This window comes from Ixodes scapularis, unplaced genomic scaffold, assembly GCF_016920785.2.
Source record: "Ixodes scapularis isolate PalLabHiFi unplaced genomic scaffold, ASM1692078v2 PGA_scaffold7__128_contigs__length_106722199, whole genome shotgun sequence".
Taxonomy (NCBI): domain Eukaryota; kingdom Metazoa; phylum Arthropoda; class Arachnida; order Ixodida; family Ixodidae; genus Ixodes; species Ixodes scapularis.
The window spans coordinates 11,788,141-11,800,252 of NW_024609882.1; the positions used below are offsets into that span (position 1 = coordinate 11,788,141).

At 42.9% G+C, this 12,112-nt stretch overlaps 1 protein-coding gene across 1 annotated transcript in view; it reads right to left on the reverse strand.

The window, feature by feature from the left end:
* The window catches only part of LOC8052053 (Down syndrome cell adhesion molecule homolog), a 244,907-nt gene that overhangs the window by 43,646 nt on the left and 189,149 nt on the right, over positions 1-12,112 (reverse strand). The window contains exon 11 of the mRNA XM_042286473.1: positions 3,761-4,045. Within this exon, the coding sequence (XP_042142407.1) occupies positions 3,761-4,045 (285 nt within the window). The remainder of the gene's footprint in view (positions 1-3,760; positions 4,046-12,112) is intronic.

Sequence of the window (12,112 nt, forward strand, 5' to 3'; positions counted from 1 at the left end):
AAGATGATTCGTATGAAAAATAAATTATACCATAAATTCATAAATACTAGGAAGCCTGGTGATTTAAAAAAGTTCAGGACACATAGAAATAGACTGACTAAAATGCTTAGGCAAGCAAAGAAAAATTATTTGCACTCTTTATTTAATGAAGCCACAATGTCAAGTGTAGACAAAACATGGAAAATAGTAAATCAACTCCTAAATCGATCTCTTGAAAACAATAGCATTCTAGAAATTAAAATTGGTAATAGAATATTGCGCGGACAAGAACTCGCAAAATCGTTTAACAACTATTTCGCTAACAGTGTTCATAGCAGTCATAACCCTCTGTCGACAAGCTACCTAGAAACTCGCAATGAAAGCAGTGCCTTTTTTCGGCCTACTGACGAATACGAAGTTTTCAGTACATTCAATTCCATCCAAAATAGTAAATCCAGTGACATTGACGATATTCAAATTAGGCCTGTCAAATACGTTCTGTACTTATTAGCACCGGTATTATCGCACATTTACAATGTTGCAATTTCTTTGGGTAATTTTCCGCGTCAAATACGAATTGCCAAGGTGGTGACAAAAATGATCAATCCAATTACAGGCCTATCTCCATTTTACCCGTCTTCTCTAAGTGCCTGAAAAAACTCATCCACACCAGAATTTCTTCGTTTTGCAACCAATTCTCTATTCTGACCCCCTCGCAGTATGGCTTTCGAAAGGGGCGTTCGACTGAACTTGCCTTGCTAACCCAGAAAGAAATAATCTTGAAATCATTCTAAGAAAAGTGTACCACTCTCGGTATATTTGTGGACTTTTCTAAGGCATTTGACCGCATTAATCATATCACTCTACTTAAAAAGCTTGAGTATTACGGCTTTCGTGGGGTAACTCTTGACGTTGTGGCTTCATATTTAGAATTTCGTCAACAGTGCGTTGTCATCGACAATCAGCGTTCAGGTTTACAGTCATTAGCTGCCGGTGTTCCTCAGGGAAGTATATTGGGTCCTCTGCTTTTTAATATATATATCAATGATATTGTCAAAATTAGTACGGAGGCAACTTATGTTATATATGCCGATGACACTAGTTTATTTTTTTTCTGCTTAAGATAAGGAAAAACTCGCGCAAGTCGCAAATCATACTCTTAACTCGCTTCACAAATGGAGCTCTGTAAATTCACTTCCTATTAACACTTCCAAAACTAAGGCAGTGCTCTTTAAACCGAAGAATAAGTCTGTGGTTTTCGACTACAACCTTGTTCTGGGGCCCTCCATCATTGAACTAGTACCTACTACTAAAACCCTAGGCGTAATTTTTCAGGAAAATCTGTCATGGGATATTCACATTGAAGGTCTCATTCGCAAGCTTTCAAAATCCGTTGGCATTTCTAACAGGTTTCGCTTCGACCTCCCAGTAGAAATTAAACTCCTTTTATACAACTCTCTATTTTCTTCACATCTAAATTATTGTCATCTGGTTTGGGGAACCATAACATTAACCAATATAAATAATCTTTATGTCTCTCAGAAAAAGGCCATACGGAGTATCGTCAATGCCCCAAATGATTCTCATACACAACCCCTTTTTAAGACTCTGCATATCATTCCAGTTACCAACCTGTATGACTACACAATAATTTTAAGATACACAGCGGGCATTAAACTGAACAATCCTTTATTTCAAGAGATCGCTGGTCTAGCACGAAGTATAAATTTTTATTCTACTCGTAATAAGGATGTCTGGAAGGTACCATACAGCAGAACAAACTGTGGAACGCAGACGTTGAGACACCACCTCCCATCATTATTGAACAATCTAAGGAGCAACAACTTCCCCATAGAAACACTAACACCTCGTGCCATCAAAAATATGTTTCTGTAGCTCACTTATTTTTGTATTGTGCCTCATGATATCAGTGTTCTACTTCCCAGTTACAAGTGTCTACATGTTTTTTTGTTAGGTTTTTTTTTTACTCATCTCCCTGCTATATAATTAACGATTTTGTTTTCATTTTCCTACAATTTGCTTATCCGCCTCTCTCAAGAAAACGGGGGTGGGGCCCAGTCAAGCCAACATGTGTTGGCTTTTTGCCCATGCCCCTGTCGTCTGTACATATAGACGAAATAAACTGATTCTGATTCTGATTCTATTCACAAGAACAGTATGGGCTCCGGGCGAAAGGAGTATATAGACTGACGTTTTTTCTAGAAAAAAAGAAAGAAAGAGCTACGTGCTTGTTAGACCATTTAATCGCCAACCTTTTACACCAGACCGCACTGTGGAGATAAAAAGCCTGACTTTTTCTTCCTTTCCCCCAGAGCCCACATATATTTCTCTGTCATCTTAAGAGGGAATGGAGGAGCATGATGTCAACTTCGTTGCGTGTACTCGCGCTCACCGGCGACTGCTGGCTCGTGGAAAGTTCATGCGTTACTTATTATGGAAACTGAAGTGGTTCAACATCCTTGTAAAAGGGGACGCGGGTCGAAAAACGACGATATTTTGCAAGAAATGTAATTTGCGGTTTTATGGTGTTTTATTATATTTACATCTTTACATTTGATGTACAAAATTAATTATTGCCAGTTAGGATCGTGAAATTAGTTAAATACGCATTTGAAGAAGTCCCGGCAAGGAAGAATAACATGAAGTTGAGCCACTTATTTATCTGCGTGGTTCTTCAAGCAGCGACGTCGCCCGCCATCACGTTTACGCTGACAAGTAGACTTAGCCCTAAGCTCTCCATTGCAGTCCTCTGTAGCTTCCATATCTTACGTTAATTTATTAACAAAATATTTCTTCCCGCACCGTGAATGAGTATATCCATGGTAACATTCGAACACGTCTTTTTTTTTAATATAATAATGAGGCATCATCACAGATTATGCGCAAAAAATTTTGTTCTTAATATTGTCCCGTCAGGACCGCATATGGCATGCATACACTTTAGAGCATCTAGAATGCAATTATCTAGGTTTCAATTGGAATGAATAATTTTTTATATTCATGAAAACTTTAACAATTTTTTGTTGGCCACTTGAAACTGTATTTTGCTATTATTAATTATTTTAAAACATAAGAAGCATCACACACATTATTTGTATTGTTCACTGCACTCAGCCGTTTAAAAGGAGCGACCTAATTTATATTATTAGGCTTTTTAAGTGTGTTGCCATGCCTCACGTGTGCACAACAAGATGTTCTTTTCTAAATGTACATTGCATCAAGAACCTAAAAAAAATAAAAACAAAACGCTTTACCACATGTAACACCAGGCGTCAATAGAAGATTAAGCACAATAAACTGTAAAAAAAAAGCATTTTATTGTCGTAAATAATAATAAAAAAAAACATTTCTCCTGGCGCATGTCCCTAAACTTAAACGAAGCATACTACTGATCCTTGTGGGGCCCCGATTGTAATTGGATGTAGTGGAGATAAACTTAGAGATAAACACAATCTGGGAAGGAGCTGAGAAGGTCGTTCCGAGTTTTGAGCATTTTGTGCCGTCACCATTTTTCGGCTAGGCTTCGAACGAGCTTCGCGATTAACAACTTTTGTCGAAATGGAAACATTCTAAGTCGAAATAAGGGCCACTAGCCCGTGGTAGTGGCAGTAATAAACGCTGAAGAAACCACAACCAACGTCGAATCAACTGTTCGTATCATGTTTTGGAGGCACGCGTCAAAGCAGTACCCAAAGCTACGCGTGGGATGAGCCGAAAGACCCTCCGAGTTACCCGGATTCCATTCCGGTGCCCGACTCACCCTGCACGACCATGGGCGCGGTGAAGTTGGCCGAGGCGGCCGGGTTGCTGGCCACGCAGGTGTAGTTGCCCGAGTGGCTCTGTCGGACGGCGGCGAAGGACAGGAAGGACGTGTAGTCGTTGGCCTCGGCCACCGACGCCCTCAGGGCCGGGGCCAGGGGCAGGCCGTCCTTGCGCCACTCCACCGATATGGGCAGGTCCCCGTCGGACACGATGCACGCCGCCCCCGCGCGCTTGCCCTCCGTCAGGTCCGACGGGAAGGCGAACGGGTTCACCACGGGGGGAACTGCGAAGTAGTTGCGAGCAGGTTGCAAGCTAGGGTCACCCACTGTTGGCGGAGACGGAGAATGGCGCGTTACTTTTTTCTTCGTCGCCAACGATCCTCATTGGCGGAGAAGGGGTCAAATGCGCAAAAATGATACAATGAGGAGCAGACGCTTCCCTTCGGTGAATCCGCGATCACACGGCTAATACGTTATAAACATTTGTAGTGCAGAAGGCGTTTCCTTGTACGACATTCGAGTCACGTTGGTCCAACCGTCTGCAGACACGTTTGAGCCATACATGAATGCTTGGAAGACGCTTCCGGCGTATCCGATGATGATTCGCTCATCATTTCGCTAACGAACACCGTGTTTTTTGTACTATGCAGGAGCAATTAGAATGCGACCTCGCGCGCTCGGGGAGTAAGGACGGGTTCGCAACAGGAGGGACTGCGAGGTGGTTCTTGCTTGAGAGCGAAACGGTAGTTGCAGTAAGACTCGGATCTATAATGCTGTCAAAACAACGCTTTGGTAGTACTATCAGTGAACGGTAACGCTTCGTGTTATCTTAAATTACGCTTGTTCTTAAATTCACGGTAACTCTTCGGATTAACGTATTCGAATTGCGCTAGAAGGGAGAGAAGCATGTTCTGGTAACGTCAACAATAAAAGCGATTAAAAAAAAAGATTTGTACGTATACAATTATACACGCCTACAGCGTAACTACCAACTGTAGTCGTAAACAGTGAGTCTCTAAAGCAGCGGTCACACTGCTCATACATGACTTGCATCGACGTCACATCGCGCACTTTCCACCACCATGTAAGAGGGAAAGGGGGAAGCTGCTTTTGTAACAATTATGAGTCAGGTTAATCTTCTATAATCTTCTGGGAGAGGAATAGCGACGTCTGTGAAAATCTGAGAGACACAAAAGGATGCTCCTTCTTCCCCTGTTTTCTGGTGGCTATCGGAGCGCTCTTTGGATAGCGTCACGTGCAACTCATGTGTAGATCGTACAAAAGACAGTACGCAGACTGTTTCAGGTGTGTTTCTTTTTTTTCTATGACGCTTCTATAACGTTGGTCATACAAAAATGGGTACAACGGTCGATGGGATTCGTCCGATGGAAATGCGACATGGGATTCAATGGAATGAACGCGTGGCCTCGGCTTTCTTCCGTCGTCGCTCTTGAATACCGTCGGCCATATCACTCGTGGAAAGAACCACATCCATTGACGGAGCGGAAACTGAGTTGAACCGCATTCCAAAGCGGCGCGACGCCTGCACGTCTCTGGCTCCGCGCCAGCTGTGCGACACTCGTACGGGCACAGAGCGCCGACGTCATCACGCGTCACGCGAAATAAACCGACCACTCTTCTGAATTGGGGGGGGGGGGGGGGGGGGGGGGTCACGAAAGTGCACAAATAACACCCATGAAATACAGTCAATTTTTTTTTCTAAAATGATTTGTTGTAAATACCACGAATCACCAGTGACTCGTCACTTCGATAGCTCTTCTGAGTAAAAAATACTTCAGAATCAAATAATGGCTATAATAGCAACGATGATTGAAGTGTCTATCAGGAAACTTACACCAGACGCTTGTAAATGCGTTCAATTTTGATGTTCAGATTGACGGTCAGAGTTCCACACCGCTGAACTAAATTCATGTCTTGAACGTATAAGAGAACAAAATAAATGAACTATACACGTAAACCCAGAAAAATTGCCCGTCATACGTAAAGCCAGCCCCGACATACGAAGGGAAATATCGCCTACTGATGTAACATGGTCCTTGAAAGTGAGGCGGCTACCTACAAGAACGTCAAGGTTACAAATTGTAGGTACACGCTGAATTGTGGTTTCTTTGTTTTGAATATAAGGAGAATACGTCTCATCACGCTTCCTGGACAAAGAAATAATTTTAAGCTTTTGTGGGTTAAGAAATAAAATTTTGCTTGCGTACAACATTGACACATGATTCATAGTTTTCTGTAGTAATGAACAATCATCAGAACCACGAGACCGATAAATAAAGCTTGATATAGTTGGCATGCAAAAAAAATCTTAAGTCATAAGGACGAAAACAATATCACTAAAAATAATAAAAAAAAAATACCCCAGATTGAAGCTTTGTGGAAATGCTGATGTAGAAGTACAATATCAAAAATGTATTTAAAATACCGACCACACTTTGACGTGAAGATAGCTATGATTTAAACCATCCAAGAAACTGATGGCGCCGGCCACACAAATCAAGTTTCAATAATATGTATATAAAAAAAACGATTTACCGTGTTAAAAGTCTGACACTTAAAGTACAAGCATACACCTGTCCTTACTAAAAAAAGAAAAGGAGCAAACATTGTGACGAGTATTGACTCATTTGACAGTATAATACAATAAAACTGTACGAAGACTTCAAGGAAGAAAATAACAACTGTGTCCGCGAGGCGGTCAATTGCCATAAACTTTTTTTGGGATTTCCTAAGCGTTCATTGATATTTCGGGGAAAAAGATTATAAATATACCGACGAGAATAGAAACCAGAGGAAAATGTTTAATCTTTAATGCTATCCTCAATAATGTACTACGCGGAATGACAGAAAGGTTAAAAGCTGCGTGTTTGGGCTCGGATGCTTTCGCAGTGTGCTACAAAAAAAACAGTATGCAAACCACGCATATTTTGAAACTTGGCCCTTAACTTCATTCCAAGTCGGAAATAAAGACTGCATTTGGACGCATGCTCAAAATTTCTGCTCACAGTATAAAGGATGAATGCATATTATATAACATTCATCGTTTATTATATAACGTTCTTTTTTTTTTTTTTTTTTGCACGCGCTAAATAAATGAGCGTCTTCGGGCTCATTTGAATTTTCCAAAAAAAGCAGAGGTAATTTGGGAAGAAAAAGGGGCCCTATAGTATAAAAGCGGGAAATGTTGCTCGACCGTATAAAGTTCCCTTTTGCATCTCGGTGTTATTAGCTTCATTCACGCTCACTAATATTACATTTTTTTTTTGGCACGGTAGTCTACTTTTTATTGCTTAAATTAACAAACAAACAAAAAAAAGCTTCATACGAGGAGTTTTTGAAAAGACGTTTTCGGCTCAAGCACCTGATAGATCACGGGTGTCTTCATTTCGCGGTTCCCGATTTCCTCATTTGCATATTTGACGGTCTTGTTTTTTCTTTTTTTGTTTCTTCTTTTCTTTCTCTGACGATCGCGCTATCGGGAAAATTGGATGGCAACGAACGAAACACGAGCACTCAGTGAAACCATTCTTCCGTATCTTCATCCAATGTTCAGGCAAGTTTCGACGCATACCCCCGCGTATCGTTAGCATTACAAACTTAAAAATGTAAAATTGCGTGCATCATAAAATAATAATAAACTTTAATTGGCTTAACAATTTATATCATTGAACCGAGTTCTAGCATAAATACGCCATCGGGTTAAATACGTGTTATTATAAAGAGTTGAATTTCTGACGCACCGTGAACTTTCCGAGCGCTTTGCGGCCCCCACCAAGAAGTCAGGAAACTGAACAATTCAATGAGAGTGGGGAAATTAAGAAACTTAGGGCGTGGCCCGAGCATTTGTTATCACTCGACAGCCAATGAAATCGCGGAACTAGCCGATAAGAGAGCCGAAGAACCAATCAGGGAGCAAAATGCATCGACATAATAAGCCGCGTCCTGCCTTCATTTCCTTGTCACTGACTTTCCTTTCAACTAACACACTTATGTATTCAGGAACATGTATAAAATCACGTAGCACTAGTGAAGTCCGGAATTATTTTCTTTCAAAATTTTGTTTTGAATATGTTTCATTGTATTTCGTGATTACTGTTATGGAACTCGTACTACCGCACTTAAAAGTTTGAGCGTGTATTGTGTTCTTTTAAGAATTTTATAATTTCTCGTATATTCAATCTGTATAAGGGGGCTAGGAACGGTCAAGCTGCTTGAACAACTTTTTTTTCTGAGCTCCTAGCATAAGTATAGGGTAAATAAGGCTTGTTATAGTATATTATTAATAAATTGATACGTTATTTGTTATCAGCCTAAATGGGGAGGGGCGTTGCGCGGAAGTGCTTAGCGGCAGTCGTATTTTAGGGGTTTGGGGGGAGTCCAGCTGCTTCTAACAGTTTTGTGTCTTCTTTTCTACGCCCTTTGTTAACCTGATATTTTTGTAGAAATATGAAGGCTATTATGAGTGTTATTAGTGTTGACTGAATATAGTTTTGAGTAGGCGAAAAAAGCCCACGGCCGCTCATTTTTTTGTCCTTAAAATCAAGCAGAATTTTTTTTTTTTTTTGTAGCATACGTGTATTCATGGTCTCGTTTCGGAGAAACTCGGGAGAAAATTTGAAGTTGCTCCGCACATGATGGCAGACGACTGCCACGTAAATAACAAGAATAAAATGTAGCGAACTTATTTTTTTGCGCCGTGCTACATATTCGAGCAAGTGACATTATAACCCTAAGCAAAACTCGCGCAAGAGCGGACGAAACGTAGAGCGGTAAAAAATCAATAAAATAAATAGAATAAAAAAAAAAAAAACGGTCCCGCGACGACCGAACTTTGAAGCAATACCAGCTAAAAGGCAAGGCCTGCGTATGACGTCATCGTTGGTGAATCCGCGACGCGCCCCAAGCGGCAAACACGCTGAAGTTCGACTGGCGGTCTTGGCGTCGCCGCGTGCTGATGTCACGCTCGTTCCTGAGACGCTGCACGGCGCGCCGGTGGCAACGCTGTCGCAAGCTGCGTGGGTCCACTAGTAATGACGCATGAACCGGGCCTTGCCTTCTACGTGGTATTGGCTGAAGCGCGTCAAACGTATACGCTACGAACCATCCTGGGAAGCTGGCTCGGCTTGGATCGAGACGGTAAATACGGGACGGGAGGGAGCAGTGCCGGACGTGGCGGCATGGAAGCGGCGCTCAGGGTTGACAGCCGAGGCGACGGGTTTCGGGCTTCACGTGATTGTGAGCGGCGCCGGCACTTTGCATAATTGCTTCGTCTTGCGCGTGGACGCCAGTCAACGCCGGCGCATAAACAGCCGTCGATCGTCCGTCCAGCCTCGTCGCATTTGGGAAGAAAAAAGAAGAAAAGGCTCCGAGAGGAATGGCTTATTGGCTTTTATATATGAATTTTTTTATATAAAGAGACAGGCATTGTCAAGATGGCGTCGATATACTTTTTGGAACTTTGGGTGTATTTCAGTGTTATTATTATTATTTTTTTTTGTTTTGGATGGGTGGAGGCGAGAGAGGAGGGTGAATTCCGAAAGCGCGTCTTCACATTTTCAGAAAAGTGGCTTTAGACGCAGCCGCGCGAACAAGCGCGTGACGAAGGCGTAGACTGAACTGATTTTTTTATCAAACTTTCCCGCATACATTATTTATGTGTGCATGTTTTTTTTGTGTTTTTTTTTAAAGGGAGGAAGAAAGAGGTGTGCATTAGAATGTCATGTACGGCTTTCCAGGGAAAGAACTTAATAGCAGAAGAGAGTTAGAAAAACGAAGACAGTCCAAGTCTTCTATTAATTTTTTTTTTTTTTTTTGCGGGGGTTCGTCAACATATAACAATATTAACTTTTCTACGACTGTGTTTTTGTTGCGGGTTATTTTTTAAGTCGCAGAGCAAGATTTTCAGTGTTTGAGGTATCCGTATGCTTATCGAATCGCAATGGTCTAAAGCAATACTTGTTCGAAGATATATCGAAGGTTCCAGAAGGAACATGAAAAGGGAGACAGTAAATAAGTTGCGCATCGGAGAAACGACACTCCAGACATCTGGCTGCTTAAATTTGCAGGAAATAGAAGCAAATGAGCTTTAGAAAACAAGTTGCGCCCGGAATATTTACATCCCGACACTCAGTCGGGAGTGGTTCCAAAATATTTGAGACGTGGTTGAAATAAAAGCACGGTCTGGAATTGCCCGAAAGGACACTCAAACTCCAAAGAAAATTGGCAGCGACGTTTGTCTTCGAAGTCCAATAAAGCATGAAATGCAGTATCTACGAAGCGATCGTTTTGAGTTGTTTCGAAGGTAACGAACAGTCTGGTAAAGTATAGGTCACGTGACATCAATATATTCTGAGGAAGATCAGGCCAGGCAAGCTGCCACGGGAAAACAAAAACACCTTATTCTGGAAGCCGTTGCGCGACCGCCCGTACGAGAGAGCGAACGCTTCGGTTCGCTCGACCAGTGCGATGATGGTAATCAGACTGATGAGCGAGATGTTTGGGGATGACGAAGAGGTTGACTACATTCTCACAATGTACATAAAGATATAGGTCATGCGACATTAATTTCCCCATTACATTTAGAGAGAAATGTACGGACGGACCGACGGACCGAGAACAGTTTGGGATTGTGGTGTACTTTTTTTATAATACACTTCCACCCGTATTCACCAGGCGCGAGTAGTGCCTGTTTGACCACTGACTAGCGACGTCATCGACTAAAATGATCACGTGGCAAGCGATAGTCGCCGCTAAGTGAGCACTTGGTATTCACCGGTCGTGTTTAGGGCCTAGTCGCCCCGTGCGACTAAGGAGTCGACTAACAAATCTTAGTCATGGGGTAGGGCTAGTTTGGCCGGTGTTTAGCGGGCGACTAGCGGCTTTGCGCCATGGCCGACTCGTATCACCGCTGACCGCCAGCGCTATAACAAAGCACTTACTGTCTCGGAACGCTGGGGGACATATCTAGGAAGAATCGGAGGAGCAAATATTGACTAAATAGCCATGTTCAACGGCCAGAGACATTGCTAAAGCGATCTCGGCAGGGCGGTGGACGGCGCGAAAAAACGCATTTACGGGCGCTTCCATATTCGTTTATGTCGCTGGCAATGCGGCTTCCGTGTTTCTCCCTGGCGTTGTTTTGAAATTTTTCGTTGTAAAACTCTGTCTAAGACAATATGTCTCTCATTGTAACTTTTTTTTCCTGATAAATATTTAAATATTAGTTTTTATAGGATAAAATACCCATTTACGCAGCGGCGTTGAAGTTCGCGTGCCCGTGACCTATCTTTTTGTGTCACTTCCGCTTCTTAGTTCTGACTAGATAGTCACCCGCTCGCTTCGCGATCGTGAATACTGAGAACATAATCGCTCGTTCGTCGCGGATTTCTCGTTTAGCTCGCAACTACTTAGTCGTACTACTAACCTTAAAACGCCGCTAGTTAGCCGCGCCTGGTGAATACGGGTGTTCATGTTTAAAAAAAATTAACAAATGAAGTGCCTGGACAAAATACCTATGTCCCAAAATAAACGGTCCCGGAGAAAAAAAAAATGTAAGCGGGATATTTAGATTGTCAGATTGCTTATGAATAGGCCGGTCTCACCAGCTAGTTAGGCTACGCGACAGCTGGCGCAGTACATTGAAGGATTATTAGGCTTCCTGCACGGGAGGCAAGCAGGCTGGAGCCCTACGCGTGGAGGGCACGAGACATCTCGGGCATTGCCGCCTGCCTCATGTGAACTGAAGTTATGGCAGCTTTACGCGTGCGCCGAACGCTTGGTGAGATTGGTCTTGAAGCGTCGACCCCTGAAATAGAGGCAAGTTTCGCAATCGTTCAAATAAGTCTAGCAACATAAATACAGCTTTTCATTCTATATTTATTTTCGCGAAAAAGCTCCGTTTGTGATACTGGTGTGTCATCCAGGAGGCGGTTCTAATGCTTCTTGGGCTTGGGAAAAGAAGCATGGACATCCAAAATGTCCAGGAACCACAGAACGCATGGAACCATTGGTAGTGTTCGCCGTCCTTTGCGGGGAGACCCGAGTGGAGGACCGGGGCCGCGCGGTCGTTCTGGGGGCGTTGAGATGACAAATTGCGTCTCTTACACGCGCGGACTTTCATTAGCTGCCCGAGAAGCGGGGAAGGAGGGAGCGCCAGGTCACCGACAGCGCTCGGGGCCATCTCTGTTCGCCACTTCCCGAAAGACCGCCGAGACATCGGGGCTCTTTGGGATAGGCGCTCATTAGCTCCGCAGAAAAGAAAAAGGAAAAAAGAAATCCTGTGGCTGCTTTTTTTATGTTTCTTTTATAAGTGCACGAGGGTTGGCTACAAG